This window comes from Pleurotus ostreatus (assembly GCF_014466165.1).
Source record: "Pleurotus ostreatus strain PC9 chromosome Unknown scaffold_1, whole genome shotgun sequence".
In the NCBI taxonomy this organism is placed as follows: domain Eukaryota; kingdom Fungi; phylum Basidiomycota; class Agaricomycetes; order Agaricales; family Pleurotaceae; genus Pleurotus; species Pleurotus ostreatus.
In genome coordinates, this window is record NW_023503156.1 from 2,065,376 (window position 1) to 2,079,847 (window position 14,472).

General features: G+C 51.2%; 7 protein-coding genes across 7 annotated transcripts; 3 read left to right on the forward strand and 4 right to left on the reverse strand.

Annotated features, from left to right (window-relative positions):
* Window positions 1-325: 325 nt before the first annotated feature.
* On the reverse strand, window positions 326-1,960 carry PC9H_000701 (uncharacterized protein; the record flags this gene model as incomplete). The annotated part of the gene is made up of 8 exons (XM_036770356.1): window positions 326-528; window positions 595-763; window positions 950-1,069; window positions 1,199-1,286; window positions 1,360-1,380; window positions 1,444-1,515; window positions 1,630-1,766; window positions 1,823-1,960. 8 exons carry the CDS (start codon window positions 1,958-1,960, stop codon window positions 326-328), a joined length of 948 nt encoding a protein of 315 aa, XP_036636201.1.
* A 446-nt stretch (window positions 1,961-2,406) lies between these two features.
* On the reverse strand, window positions 2,407-3,219 carry TMA22 (Translation machinery-associated protein 22; the record flags this gene model as incomplete). Its single annotated transcript, XM_036770357.1, has 4 exons — window positions 2,407-2,694; window positions 2,748-2,878; window positions 2,932-3,039; window positions 3,099-3,219. The coding sequence occupies 4 exons, from the start codon at window positions 3,217-3,219 to the stop codon at window positions 2,407-2,409; spliced, it is 648 nt and encodes a 215-aa protein (XP_036636202.1).
* A 155-nt stretch (window positions 3,220-3,374) lies between these two features.
* On the reverse strand, window positions 3,375-6,184 carry PC9H_000703 (uncharacterized protein; the record flags this gene model as incomplete). The annotated part of the gene is made up of 2 exons (XM_036770358.1): window positions 3,375-3,467; window positions 3,527-6,184. 2 exons carry the CDS (start codon window positions 6,182-6,184, stop codon window positions 3,375-3,377), a joined length of 2,751 nt encoding a protein of 916 aa, XP_036636203.1.
* Window positions 6,185-6,330: 146 nt separating this feature from the next.
* Window positions 6,331-8,689, reverse strand: SPT8 (Transcription factor spt8; the record flags this gene model as incomplete). The annotated part of the gene is made up of 8 exons (XM_036770359.1): window positions 6,331-6,440; window positions 6,492-6,622; window positions 6,672-6,859; window positions 6,911-7,537; window positions 7,592-7,741; window positions 7,791-8,248; window positions 8,300-8,495; window positions 8,555-8,689. The coding sequence occupies 8 exons, from the start codon at window positions 8,687-8,689 to the stop codon at window positions 6,331-6,333; spliced, it is 1,995 nt and encodes a 664-aa protein (XP_036636204.1).
* Window positions 8,690-8,809: 120 nt separating this feature from the next.
* Window positions 8,810-10,986, forward strand: SRP54 (Signal recognition particle; the record flags this gene model as incomplete). Its single annotated transcript, XM_036770360.1, has 10 exons — window positions 8,810-8,887; window positions 8,939-9,103; window positions 9,157-9,255; window positions 9,312-9,657; window positions 9,704-9,812; window positions 9,866-10,114; window positions 10,168-10,479; window positions 10,536-10,629; window positions 10,681-10,810; window positions 10,856-10,986. The coding sequence occupies 10 exons, from the start codon at window positions 8,810-8,812 to the stop codon at window positions 10,984-10,986; spliced, it is 1,713 nt and encodes a 570-aa protein (XP_036636205.1).
* A 168-nt stretch (window positions 10,987-11,154) lies between these two features.
* PC9H_000706 (uncharacterized protein) lies at window positions 11,155-12,241 on the forward strand (the record flags this gene model as incomplete). The annotated part of the gene is made up of 7 exons (XM_036770361.1): window positions 11,155-11,236; window positions 11,286-11,306; window positions 11,357-11,527; window positions 11,580-11,675; window positions 11,746-11,856; window positions 11,910-12,055; window positions 12,110-12,241. 7 exons carry the CDS (start codon window positions 11,155-11,157, stop codon window positions 12,239-12,241), a joined length of 759 nt encoding a protein of 252 aa, XP_036636206.1.
* A 213-nt stretch (window positions 12,242-12,454) lies between these two features.
* Window positions 12,455-14,443, forward strand: PC9H_000707 (uncharacterized protein; the record flags this gene model as incomplete). Its single annotated transcript, XM_036770362.1, has 9 exons — window positions 12,455-12,501; window positions 12,551-12,833; window positions 12,890-13,114; window positions 13,172-13,257; window positions 13,309-13,414; window positions 13,462-13,729; window positions 13,791-13,882; window positions 13,939-14,062; window positions 14,124-14,443. The coding sequence occupies 9 exons, from the start codon at window positions 12,455-12,457 to the stop codon at window positions 14,441-14,443; spliced, it is 1,551 nt and encodes a 516-aa protein (XP_036636207.1).
* Between the last annotated feature and the right edge of the window lie 29 nt (window positions 14,444-14,472).

Genomic DNA, 14,472 nt, shown 5'->3' on the forward strand with positions numbered 1-14,472 from the left:
GTTGTTCATTGTTGTGTGCCATTGCCGGTTGCCTTTTGATTCTCATCGCTCATCCCGTTGTTTTACGCTTTTTGTACGGCTTTTTTGGTGTGCTGCTCGCTGTTTGTTGCGTGCAATTTGGTCTTGAGCGATTTGGTCGAATACTCTTTTATGTACTTGCAAAGGAATGGAGGTGATACAACTTGCTTGAATTCTCTGCGTGAATGGAAGTACATAAACAGGATAAAAGACGGGTATGTATGCGAGATATGGTACAGATGTTGGCATGTTAAGTTACGAAAAATGGGTGAGGCGCAAGCGTGTATGATTAATCCTGAAGACATCTTCAATTGCGTTTGAAAGCATGAACTATGTGATATTTACACGATATTTGAAGGAGGGGATAGTAAAGGTCTTGCTGAGCTTCTTTGATCAGTTTAGTGACTTTAGACTCGGGGAGGCCAGCGTGAAGGAATAATGGCTTGAGGGCGGGTATGAAGAGATCACAATCCATCCAAGCGAGTTGGCCTACAGTAAGTAATAGCGGATCTGGGTTGTTGGTTTAAAATATCAGTGTACGGCACGACAGGAGTGTGTGTCAGTTGAAGTAACCACCTTTTGGCCAAAATCCGACGGGAATATTACCGTCTTGGGTAACGATATGATGGAAGGCCTTCGTTGCGCTAAGAAACTGAGGAAGACGACTGGGAACGGTGGTGTCAATGCCCTGTTGCTTCAAGCATCCGCGATATGTCTGCCAAAATGCGAACCAACCAGGAAGTCCCTCGCTGAGGTATGGAGACGGGCTGTTTAACGGGGAAGGGTTGGTGGAGGAATGAGGTGATAGTTTCGAGGTCGAAGCTATTGGAGTTGCATTAGGTGATGATGGAGGAACATGTAATATAGAGTTTGTTTTTGATGACGAAGATGATGATGGAGCGGAGATGGGGGGCGCAGTATTGATATTGACGAACTCATCGGCGGGTTTACCGTCTGCTATTGGCATAAGGTCTGGCTCTATGAGGATGACCAGACCGCCAGGCTTCAGGATTCGCGAGATCTCGTGGACGAGGCGGGGGTAATTCGAAATCTGCAAACAATTGAGCGGTTGTTTAATATCATCAGGAGCAGCATGAGGTGGGTGTCATTTCGGTGCTCGGGTGGTGGGCGTGTGGGTAGCTACGGAACGGTTTTGAATTGAAAGGAGACGTGTACGTACCCCGGTATGCATTGATCGCGCGTGTATAAGGTCGAAGTGGTTGTCGGGGTACGGCAGGGTCCATTGGTCCAGATCACAAAGTTCAAATCTACCATGTCATTGGGTGTCAGTACAGCATCGACAGCCGTCGGAGGTAAGCTGGAAAGGAAAAAAATACACACGTGCAGTTCGGTGGGACACTTCTGTTATGTCCATTCATTCGGCCAATCAGCAAGAAATAAGATTAGGAAAGAAGCGACCATTACCTAGGCTGTATTGGGGCCAAATCGACGCCGACGACCTCTACTTTGGGAAATTCATCTGCAATGTCGATTGCCCTGGGATACAGAATGTATATGGAAGAAAGCAGAGGAGGATGGGGGTCGTCCGCGCGTAGGTTATTCCGTAAATTCAACATTGAGAAAGGCCACAAGCGCGTGATTCAAAGAGACACCGACCAACATCCGCCGCCTGTACCGAGATCGAGTACTCTGCGCTGGTGGCCGCCGTGCAGGACCTCTGAGACCGGGCCGACGTAGTTTTTGCCATTGAAGACAAACTGCATCATGCGGTGATGGAGCTCCGAGCGCTGTGGGCGACGATGAGCACGGGTATGGGCTGTAGATTGTACGCGACTGGGTCTACCTTGACCTCATCATGGTCGACGGGGAGCATGTAGCGCTCGTTGAGGGCGTTGAGAGCCCTACCGTGGACGTTGCGGAAGTAGTCCGAGTCGTCGTCGCGATCTGAGAGGTATTCTACGGGGTGTTGGTAGAGGGACATGTTGTGGTTGCATGACAGAACGGCTCTCTCACTTGAAGAATGTGCCCAACTTGGCACCGGTTGTCCGATCATCCACGCTACCTGTCACGTTGTCACAGAGTTTGATAAGGTGCCTTGAACTCTGCTGGTGGGTGACGTCACAGCGTCAAACTATAATTCTGCTGTATCGATATCCAGGATCCTGGCAAAAGTATGTCACATCGGAATTGTGTGAATATCCTGTCAAATATTTATGCCGGAAGATCACCTCCACTGTTCGGCTGTGCTCAGCCACGCGTCGAGCACAAGACAGCGGGTTTGTCCAAAACACCGAAAATAACAAACGAGAGGGGCAGGGTGCACCCAGGGATCTCCTGGTCCTGGACAGAGAAGCAAGGATCATGAGGCGGCAAACATTAAAAGACTCCGTCCAGGATCAATTATTTCCCAGTTTCCGAGAAATCTTTCTATTCTCCTCCCTTTTTCTTCTTTTCTTCCACAATCTCCACGTTATCCACCGGGATTCCCTTCAACACACCAGCCTCCTGCTCAATCATATCCACGATCTCATCACTCACATCTCCCTGGACCACAACCTCGTCCAGCCCTTGCGCGTTCTTCGTAACGCTTGCCCCGGTGGCAAATTTGGATGCGAATTGCTTGGCCGCTTTCTTCAAATCAATCCCAAACGCTTCCAGGCCATGCACAGCCGTAATATGCTTGCGTTTGTTCCTTTCGATTCGTTTGATGGTTATCTGTGGAACAGTCAGCCCCAAGCCACTGTCTCACACGAATACAGCTTCCATACCTGCGAGGACATCTTTTTCTTCAGCGCTGCATCTGCTTTCGCTTCTGCTTTCGCCTCGGCTTTGGCTGTATCCTTTTCCAGCTTTGTCTGCGCCTCTAGACTCAGTGTTCCTATCTTCGCTTGTAATGCCTCTGTGTACAATCTAATCAGTCATCTGTGAACTACGGCGAGATCGGATACGCACCTTCTGAATAGTATTTGTCAAACTGCTCAGGATGTTCTTCCTTCAGCCATTCCTTGCATTTGGTCAAGCTCGATCCGAATTCGCAGTACTCGATGGGGTACGTGCATACTGTTGATCGTCAGCTAGTCAGGATCGCAATCATTTCCGAGCACAAAGCGGAAAGGAACCTCCGCAATATAGGACTTGCACTGGTGGCCGTGGCTGTGGAGCCTCGCCCTCGGGCTGCCCTGGCTCAGGCGCTGGGGGAGGCGGCGCGTTCGACGATGAAACGTTGTTCTTTCTGCCCATCGTTCGATGTGGTGGAGTTGAAGTTGGTTATGATCGAGAGATGGATTATCTGCATTACGATCGTCGATTGATCTGGGCGCCTAAGTAATTCCTGCTCTATGTTCACGAGTACATACACTCTATGTAATATTGTTCCATTAAACATAAATGCCAGCCTATGGCTTGAAAGCGTTCCACGCTTCGTTCAGAGCCCCGAAAACTCCATTCGCGATCATACGTTGCTCTAGTGTCGTGTTGTTTGGCGTGAGCTAGAAGAAGATCTTGCTGTTCAGCCATCATCTACCTTCTAATTATGCAAAGAACCTACCTTATCAGGGTGTACCTTCGCAATGGCCCTAACATAGCGAATCTTGACCTGGTTCTCCATCACCAGCTCGTTCATTCCCACCTTCTTCCACCCCAACTCGGGCCAGAGCACATTCTCCAGACTAGCTATCAGCGCACGAATATTTGTCTCCTTCCCACCCTTCCAAGCCATCAGACGACTGTCCACAAGGTCTTTGAGTTCGTGTTTCTGGTTTGCTTCAGTTTCGGCTTGTTGATTCGCCTGTCGGAGAGCATTGAGAGCGGCCGAAGGTGGTTCCGAGGTCGACCTAGACGGGGCAGGTCGACGAGGTGGTGGTCGCGAAGCTGGCTTAGCAGCAGTCTTTGGAGGACCCTCAAGCATCCTCCTACACCTCCCAACGGCAGCAACAGCTTCCCTTCTAGTAGCCTCCCCAACCCAATCGCCCGTATTCAGCAACAACTCCCAGTCTTTCTTCGCTTCGCCCCATTTCTCCATCCCTTCGTAAGACTCCGCGCGTCGTTTCGTAGCTTTGACGTACGCAGCACCTAGGTCAACTTCGGACCCTTCTTCGAGTTTGGTTACTTTAGCCTCTTTGCGAGGATCGAAGACTAGCTTGGCTCGATCTACGACAGTGTCATCTTCTTGTAAACCATCTAACCCGCCTAAGGCGTTTGATTCGCCTTCAGAGATCCCACAGATTACGCGAAGCGCTCGACCAGCGTCATTTACTGCGCCTTTGACATCGCCGTTGCGACTACTGGCTAATGACCGATTGTTATATAGCGGCACACGACACAGATGTCCGGAAGGCAACGCCTCGATCGCTCGGGTGTACATAGCGTGCGCCTCCGCATACTGTCCTAGCTTGAAATACTCCGTTCCTTGGACTTTGAACTTCGCAGACTGGGATATTGTGTTTGGCGAGCACGATACTAATGATGAACGGGGAGCTGGGGGAGGCGGCGTGAGATTTCGTAGGGGGAGGGAGGGAGTAGCTGCTGCTGCTGGCGCTGGAGTGGCCGCCTTTGGCTTGCCTCTGCGGAAGGGGGAGACGTACACATTCGCGGGAACATCAGAGAACAGGTCAACCTCCCTGGGTGCAGGGCGTGCAGGCTGCTCGGGCGGTGCGTTGTTGAGTGGCTCCTTGCGTCGTGGCTGTTCTGGCTTCCTTGGAACATCCTCGTCCCCGTCATCATCTTTAAACGAAGTAGGTGGTATATCCTGGTGTTCCAATCTTTCGGGGCCATCTTGCATCCATTTAGGTCTCGTCGTGCTACTACTTCGACTAGAGCCGGGCTCAGTGCGCGTGGCACCAGCTGTTTCTTCGTAGACTTTGACAACACGCTCGACGACCTTGTCCTTCATCTCCTTGCCTTTAGTATTCCAGAATGCATTGGCGCGGTTGAACATTGAGATACCGAGGCCTGAGGCTTGAGCAAGGATATCATTACTAGATTGACTTTGAGGTTCAGCAGCGGGTACCCTAGACAAAGAATCGCCACGGATCGGAGGCTTCGGCCTTCCCCGTGTAGAACTCGACGGGTAGTCATCTGGGCTAGCTCTCCGGGGTTCTGGCGTGCGGCTGGTACTCCCACCCCCGCCATTGATCAACGAGCTCACAGCTTCCTCAACATCCCACCCAGCATCTTTGCGCGCCCGCGATTCAGGTTCCTTGTACGTATTTATGAGAGCCACTTTGGCCTTATCAGGCGCGAATCCCATTTCGACCATCTGGCCTAGGATGTGTGGGGGAGGCGAGGGGGCTCCCCGAGAAGGCCGGCTTCGTCGGACGGGTGGAACGGGAGAGGCATCATCGTATTCGCGGCTTCCAAAGTCAAAGTCCGCGCTAGGCGAATCTGAGCGTTGGGGAGTCGACGAGGTTGTGATGGCTGGTTGTGGCGGTTTGGTAGGAACGGGACCAAAGCCGAGATCATCAGCATCATCGTGAGTCGGCTGTGTTAGTGGTGCCGTCGCAGCACTGTCTCCGAAAGAGTCTAAGGCGTCCCAGACGTTCATACTGCTTTTCGAAGCCGTCGCTGCCGCCGGGACCTTCGATGGTGCTTTGGGTGTAGTCCCGAAGGCATCGAAAGAGAACGTGTCATCAAGGACATTGGACGTACTCACTGCAGGTTTAGCGAGCACCTGCTCCACCTTGGATGACCCCGTCGACGTCGTGGTACCGAATCCCCAATCATCGGCATCGTCAAGGAGGGAATTGCTGTTACTGGCCTTCACGGGGGGCGACGGTGTTTGACTCGGGGTGGCTAGCACGTCCAAGCCCGCCCAGACTGCAGCAGACCCACCGCCGTTCTGAGCTCCAGCTTGATTGTGAGAGTTGAGATGCCTGTCCAACCTCTCTTGCTGCGCCTTCGCAGCCATTTCAGCCATGGTTAGCCTCCCATTTCCTCCAGCGGACGCAAGATTTCCAGACAGCAGCGCTCCAAATGGATCGCCTGAGGTCGGCTTCGGAGTCAGGGATGGCTTTGGGGGTGCATGCTGAGGGGGAGGTTGTGTGTAATTAGGTGTATGTCGTGGTTGAGAATTGAAGAGAGCACTTGATGAACCTGGGGTAATTGGTCGAGATGAAGGGTTTGAAGCGGCCTGATAGGCTTGTAGAGGCTGTTTCTTTTGCGGTGGGGGTGCGGCGGACGACCACAGGTCAGCAAACGCGTCGCTCATAGCACTCGAGGATATGGATGGAAATAATTGATCGCCAGCCAAATCAGTGTGTCACGCATCCTGACTGGACTTGATAGGGGCTAGGGTATAAATTTGACTACAAAAGCCACAAGTACATGATATTGATACAGACACGTAGAAATAGATCAGTTAAATCGCTTGATTTCATGCACAAACACTGTCCGAGTGGAATCTCCGTAGGGCCACCCGCGGTTCCCACTGGCACTAACTAAGAAACGGGCACCTGGATCTACCACTGTGACAAACCTTCAGGAATAACAGGAAGGAATGCCGTTAGAGTACTTACCCATCTGAGAAATAATGCCACCGTGGTGGCCAGGAATAATCTTGAATTGCACACCGCTCTTCATTTTCCCGGAAGCATCTGGTTCGTTGGCTTCGGCAACATTCCATAACCTTAAGTTATCGACAGATGCGCTAAAGACACGGCGTTAAGCAGGGTTTGCTGGGAAGTCGGACTACACACCAAGCGATATGCCGGCTGTCCGGGAAAGCTACCACGCTGGACACTGCTCCAGAACTCGGTGGATTTCGTAGGGTCTTCATTAATCTTGGATTACTCGTCGAACCTCCTGCTTGACGGACATCCCATATATCAACACTTCCATTTCTTCTACCAGCATATATCTGGTTCCCATCAGCCGACCAGCATGCCTAATAAAACATCAGCTGCGGCCGAGGAGACTGCGTGAAGGATATAGTTACTGATAGACACCACGGGGGCGTGCGTTCACTCATCCACAATCTGCCTACACCGGTACCAGGGCTATGCACCCTCTTGTCCCATAATACGATTTGCCCATCAATATACACAGTCATCAACATATCAGGCGAGTAGGAGATATAACTGTTCTGCTCGAGAAGCGGAGGTGCGTTCTTCGGGGCAGCTGCAGCTCTTGGTGGTTGGGGTTTGGCCTGGGTTGCTTCAGCATTCGCTGCCACATTTAGCTGCTGCCCTCGTGATATTGCATCCTGGGTACGTGGTACGCGTTCAGTAGCGTCCTCGTTGAATAAAGGATCGTCATCGAAAAGTGGGTCGAATGAAGCATCTGACTTGGCGTCTGTTTGATCCATTGAACTATCAACGGCCATGGGCTGGCTCTGGGATGCGATGGCAGTGCTTGAGGCAGACAAGTCCATTTCGCTTCCTATTAACGTTTCCTGTGTGGGGTGCTGCGATAGAGCACCTTCAGAGGCGGAGACACGTCGTATTGTTATTGGTGTTCCGTCTTCATGGTAGACGGCGTTAGCAGGTCGGACGGCTATACCAGACAGCTGTGCATTGTGCGCGGTAAAGTTGCGAACAATTTGCCCGGTATTAAGGTCCCATTGCTGTTAGGCCCCGGTGTCAATTTAGTAGTTGCATTATAGGGAGAGGATACCTGCCAAAGCCTCGGCGTCCCATCCGGCACTGAATAACGACTTTTCGTCATGGTCGAGGGATAGCGCAGATACGCGGCTGCGGTGTCCACCGGCCAAGACGTGACACAGACGTCCTGGTTCGTGTCTTACGGTGAACAAATTAATGTGACCGACCTGACAGGTTTATCAATTGTCGATTCCACGATTGTAAGGGATCACACACATCCGTGCCGGCAAGAGCCCATAGGGCATCCGAGTGCATAGCAAGACTATAGACGGGGACCAGAGGTGGCTCCTCTTCCATCTGAACCATTCCGTTCACTGGGGGCGCGTAGCTCGGATTTTCCCACCAAAAGCGTAGTTGTCCGGCTTTCAAAATGCCTTCAACTACTCCGGAGTGGTGCCTTTGAGGTGCAGATAGGAAGTTCTTGCTATTAACGGCTGAGAATATATCATAGTCACGAATATATCCATCATCAGAGCCCGTAAGGAGGTGCAGCATGCAGGGGGTCGCAGCTAAAGCATTAGTTGGGCCTGGGTGAGGAAGGGCACAAATTGCTTCGACTGTGTACGTGCGAGGGGCAGGTACTCCAGGACCTGACATTATCAGGAGTCCCCTTCTACGAGCATTTTCTGGAGATAGAACAAGGCTCCGCAGGGGAGCAGGAGCGGGGGATGGTGCTAATGAGCCATGAGTCTATGTACGGTTTCAATTGACAAGCCTGAGCGCACGTTTGCTGGGTTGTGTAGATGTGTTCGAGGAAGGGGGGCCGGGGGGCATTGCAGACTTGGCAGAATCCGGTTCGTTAGGGCTTTGTAGCGGTTCCTCTGCCAATTCCAAGTCCAACAGTGTTGGGTCCATGGACGGTTCGGATGCTTCTTCGTCGTCGTCGTCGCTTCCTTCATCAGAGTCATCAGACCCAGAGTCCTTAGAGTTATATGAGAAACGCATATTCACGAAGAGAAATGATATGGGTGCGTCCATACATCGTCGCCATCTTCTGTGGCATCGTCCGCAACCTCTATTCCATCCAGTAAACCTTCATCTTCGAGGTCGGGTTCGGCATCCTCATCAAGGTCAAAGTCGACGTCCTCAATCTCTTCTTCAGAGTCACTGGGCATGGTGGTAGCTTGCGGAGAAGTCGAGTCTATATCGGCGTACCAACAGGAGACCGACCGCCGGCATATTGGATCGTGGGCAAACTCCAATCTAGTCAGGGAACTCAGCTAGCACTTACCACCATGGTTCTTGCTGACTTAGGACGGAAACTTAATGCTGCTCTATCATCGCTGAACCGAGCCCCCGTCGTAGATGAAAAGGTATGCCTCGTCGTTCTTTTGGGGCGATCCGGTCAGCTCAACGTGTCGCAGGTGCTCGATGCGACACTCAAAGAAATCACTGCGGCTCTATTGGAGTCCGACGTCAATGTCAAGCTAGTCGCTTCGTTGCGACAGAAGGTGAAAGTTAAGGTGAAAGCTGCGCTCGAAGGCGGTGACAAATCCAAAGAAACAAATCGCAAGCATCTCATACAAAAGGTAGTCTACCGCAACGTGTATACATCGATCGCCGTTACTTACATGACTTCAAGGCCGTCTTCGATGAGCTCGTGAACCTGGTTGATCCTGGGGTTGAGCCGTATAAGCCGAAAAAGGGACAGTCAAATGTAATCATGGCCGTCGGCTTGCAGGTATGCCTGTTCTCGCTTCGAACACGCTTGCCATCTGACTGTGCTCTCTATCTTAGGGGAATGGCAAGACTACGACGTGTACCAAACTAGCGGTGCATTATCAGAAGAGGGGGTTTAGATCTGCTATTGTCTGCGCTGATACCTTCCGTGCTGGTGCTTTCGATCAAACACGACAGTCGGCGACCAAGGCCAAAGTCGCTTACTTCGGCTCGTATACGGAAACGGACCCCGTAGCGATTGCTGCCCAAGGAGTGGCTAAGTTTAAGAAGGAACGCTTCGAGGTCATTATTGTCGATACGTCTGGGAGACATAAACAAGAATCCGAGCTGTTCGAGGAGATGGTACAAATCAGTGAAGCGGTACAGCCAAATATGACGGTTATGATCTTGGATGCTAGCATAGGTACGATTTCTTGCACCCTGCTTTGGCACATTCTCAATACTTCCAGGTCAGGCCGCCGAAGCACAAAGTCGAGCATTCAAAGAAAGTGCGGACTTCGGTGCCATCATTGTCACTAAAATGGATGGCCATGCCAAAGGCGGTGGTGCCATCTCAGCGTCCGTGACACTCTCTATACACCTGCGTTTCATCCTAACATTCGTACTCTCAGTGTCGCTGCAACGAAAACTCCTATAATTTTCCTTGGTGTTGGTGAACATCTGCACGATTTGGATCGGTTTTCGCCCCAGCCATTCATTTCGAAGCTCCTTGGTTTGGGCGATGTCCAAGGTCTCATGGAGCACATGCAGGATCTTGCCTCCCAAAATCCTGATAAACAGAAGGAAATGGCGAAGAAACTGGAAGAGGGAAAGCTCAGCATAAGGGATTGGAGGGAGCAAATCTCTAACGTTATGAACATGTGCGAGATTGGCATCTGTGGCTTTGCAGGGCAGGATATTCACTATAACGCAGGGGTCCTCTAAGCAAGATCGCCTCAATGATACCTGGCCTCCCGCAAGACCTGTTGCAAGGCTCAGATGAGGAAGGAAGCTTGCGCCTGAAACGAATGATATACATGACCGACAGCATGACTGCCTCTGAGTTGGACTCGGATGGCTCGCCATTCATGGAGGTAGGTAAAGATGGCAAACCTATCGGTCTGACATGGCGAGTAGCCAGAGTTGCCAAAGGTAGCGGAACGAGTGTCAGAGAAGTCGAAGAGCTGTTGTGTCAGTACCGTATGATGGCCAACATGGCCAAGCAGGCTGGAGGCAAACATGGATGGTACGCTCGCCTACTGTATTGCACCTCTCAGTCCCCTGACTTCCCCATCACTCTAGGTTACAAGCAGTGCAGAAAATGCAAAGTGCAGCTGGAGGAAAGGGTCGTGGAGCAAACGGTATGCCGACGCAAGCACAGATACAAGCCATGCAGGTTCGTCTTTCTTTTATATCTCGCACGCATTACAACTTATATGGCCTCTAGCGAGCAATGCCTCCTGGCATGCTCCAGCAAATGCAACGCCAGATGCGCAGTGGGGGCGGTATGCAAGAAATGATGAAAGCGATGATGCAAGGTCAAGGGGGCGACCAGCTCGATATGGAAGAATTGCAACGTACGTCCCTTGTGCCAGCTAATAGCTATAGCTCACTTTGATCAGGTATGATGTCGTCCATGGGAGGACTCGGCGGACTAGGTGGGCTTGGCGGGCTCGGTGGGCTCGGTGGTATGCCTAACATGGGAGACATGATGAAAATGATGGGAATGGGAGGAGGAGCTCCTAGTCGATGATATGGCGATTGTCAACGTCGATACTATGTAGAACAACTGTAACTACCATTTACAGTACATATATAATATTCATGACATGCGGAATCAAATTTCAAAATTCAAGTGGCTGTGCATACTGAACTCGCCGACCCGCGAGCGTCTGTTCCGCACCTCCGCCAAACCACCACCATGTCCATAACTCCCTCTCTCAGAGCTGCTGCCCGCTCTGCCTACCGAGACCTATGGCGGGCTGCTCGCACAACTTTCTCTGGTGTGTCCTTCTCCTTGACTCTTGTTACGGATTTCCTCAGCTATTCCAGGCGATGAACCAGTGTTTCAAGGTACGCAATAGAAAAAAGTAAGGGAATAAGACATATCTGATATTGTACAGCGTTTCGGGATAAGATGAGGACAGACGCGTTGCGTCTCAACCAAGTGGCTAGTCCTGAGGCCTACAGTTCGGGAATAGCCACGACGAAAGAGATTGCTTCCGTCCTTAGGAAGAACGTAGTCCAAGCGTCCCTTGCCTCTGAACCGGATCCGGAAGGGCAGTCCTTGTGGAGTCAGTGTCTCAGCGCTAGTTATTCTTTGCGAAGATGCTCATCCTATGTCAGAACTGCGAATGACACGCGACACAGAGTTGGGCTCAAACGACTCAATCAAAAACCCTGACCCAATGCCATCTAGTCGTAGCAGCCGCAGGCAGAAATGTTGTTCTGAGTACGTGGCTTTGACCTCTACCTTGTAACGCGATCCAACGTGGTCTGACTAGAGACGCAGATAAACCACCTGTTAATGACATACGTTTCTATTCTGCACTTAAAAGAGCACACAAAGACCGTGTTGTCCCCGACCTGAGAGAAGAGGACCTTGAAGAATCATTTGTCCGCGGTATGGCCCAAATGCCGACCTAAATTGTGTCTCATAAAGTACGTCTTGATCAGGCAGTGGTCCCGGAGGGCAGGCGATCAACAAGACCATGAGTAACGTCCAATTGCTGCACAAGCCGACGGGAATCCGTGTCAATTGTCAAGAGACACGGTCTTTAGAACTCAACAGACGTTTTGCCCGTCGTATTCTTGTGGAGAAGGCGTGTCTGACTCATGGGCTGACAGTCAATTGCTAATATGTTGAAATTATGCAGCTGGATCGGATTCAGAATCCTGGACTGTCTAAAGGCGAATTGCAGAGAGCAAAACAACGCGAAAGAGAACGACGAAGACGCAAGAAGGCAAAGAAAAAGGCACAGGGGAAGGAGAAACTTGCTGAACCTTGAGACGGCTGAGCGCGCCAAATCCTCTGGCAGATAGCAATGTTTCGTTCATACTTACCATGAATCTCCAAAATATATTTCTTGGCGGCCCCTATATAAAACAACTAAATGATTGATGGGCGCTATCAGGTCGGCGCGTCGCAGCAGGTTGCATCTTGCAACGTAACTGATCCGTAACAACCTTCTTTCTGCAAAGCCAGATTCGTTGTGCAAACTATGTCTGGTGGTGGCGGTCTATACTCTTTGGCTACGATCATTAAACGGTATGGCTACAGCACGACACGCTATTTAGTATTGATCATTAGGTTATAGGCTGGAGGCAGCAACCTCGCGCATTGAAGACATAGTGCACGTCCAGGATGGACTGCGACCAGCCCCACGAGCAGTAGAGGGAAGCAGTGCACCTACGTCCGATACTACAACGACTGCGTCGGCAGCTCCTGCCCCTCCACCACCTCCACCCGCCCCGACAGCGGCACCTCCGGCCGAGGAACCTCGAAGCGTTCTTGCTTTCGACGAGGTGATTTTAGAGGGAAAGCTGAAGCCATTCATTCAAGCTACGCGTGAATTCCCGTGCCAGGCATTGGTTGAACAAGTTGAGATCCTCCCAGTTACACCACCACGGCAGAAGTATTGATTCGGGTGCAATAGGTTGACTTAGTCGAACGAGAGTTTAAGACCCTCCGATCCGTAATTTTGATGGCTGCGCAGTGCCAAAAGCCAGACCAGAAAACTTGGGGTGAGGTTCTTGCCCCACTCCAGGCGGACATCGAGTCCATCACCCGCCTCAAGGAGGCGAATCGCAAGGATCGTAACTGGTTCACTCATATGTCCACCATTTCGGAAGGCGCACCTGTTGTCGGGTGGATCACCGTCGTGCGTTATCCTCCTTCCATTCTCGAATGTATTTATTGACACAACCACACACGTTAGGAATTGAAACCAGCGCCATATGTCAAGGATATCGTGGACTCTACCATGTTCTACGGCAATAGAGTCATAAAGGAATTCAAAGACAAGTACGAACTCGTGACTGCTTCTATAAAGACTATAAGCTGAGTGACTTAAAGGGAACCAAAGCACGCAGAGTGGGTGAAAGCCTATATCGCGGTTTTAGAGGAAGTACGCAAGTACATCTTGGAGCATCATACCACTGGTTTATTCTGGAACCCCAAGGTACTATCCTTCCTTATTTGAGGATTGCCTGCTCAATCCATCTCCAGGGCACAACTGTTGAACAATACCTAGCATCGGGCAAGGCGCCTGCCGCGGGTGCTGCTCCACCCCCACCGCCTCCACCCCCACCCCCACCTGTCCTGGCACCACCGCCTCCCGCCGCTGCACCCGCCGCATCAGGTCCAGCTGCTGTATTTGCAGAGTTGAATCGAGGTGAAGAGGTAACGAAGGGGTTACGCAAAGTCGACAAGAGCGAGATGACGCACAAGAACCCCGCACTTAGAGCCAGCAGTGTCGTCCCAGCAGCTTCCAGCCGTTAGTCATCCATTCTGACGTTACTTGGTTGTCGTATGATTAATGTTCGACCAACCCTTAGCTCCCAAGAAGCCTACCAAACCAGCCAAGCCCCATGCTCTTGCGGGAAAGAAGCCTCCTAAATTTGCCTTGGAGGGTAGCAAATGGGTCATTGTAAGGCCATTCATGTAGAACGTACACAGCGTTCTGACCTCTTCTCATCTGTTCAGGAATACCAAGAGAACGAGCCAACTTTGGTTGTGGAGGAAGGTCAAATCAATCAGACGGTCAACCTTTACAAGTGCAACAAGTGCACAATCCAAATTAAAGGCAAGGTTAATGCCGTCACTTTGGGTGAATTATCTCTTCCTATCCTCGACGCGAACTACCTCTTATTGTTGGTCGTCTCCCATAGTCGGGTGCGAGAAAACCTCCGTTTTGGTTGATTCCGTGATTTCCAGCATCTCTGTGACCAACTCGCCCTCATTTGCCCTCCAAATTACTGGCACAGCTCCTACAATTCAGCTGGACTCTACGGTCTCTGGGCAGATCTATCTCTCGAAGGACTGTCTAGGAACAGAGATCACAACGGCCAAATGCAGCAGCATCAACGTTAGCCTGCCAGTTCCTGGGGAAGAGGAGGGCGTTTTCGAAGAGCAAGCAGTCCCAGAGATGCTCAAGACTGTTATCAAGGATGGGAAACTAGTTACGACTGTTGTGGAACATGTGGGCTGATACCGTACCACCTAAACGTCTCTTTACTA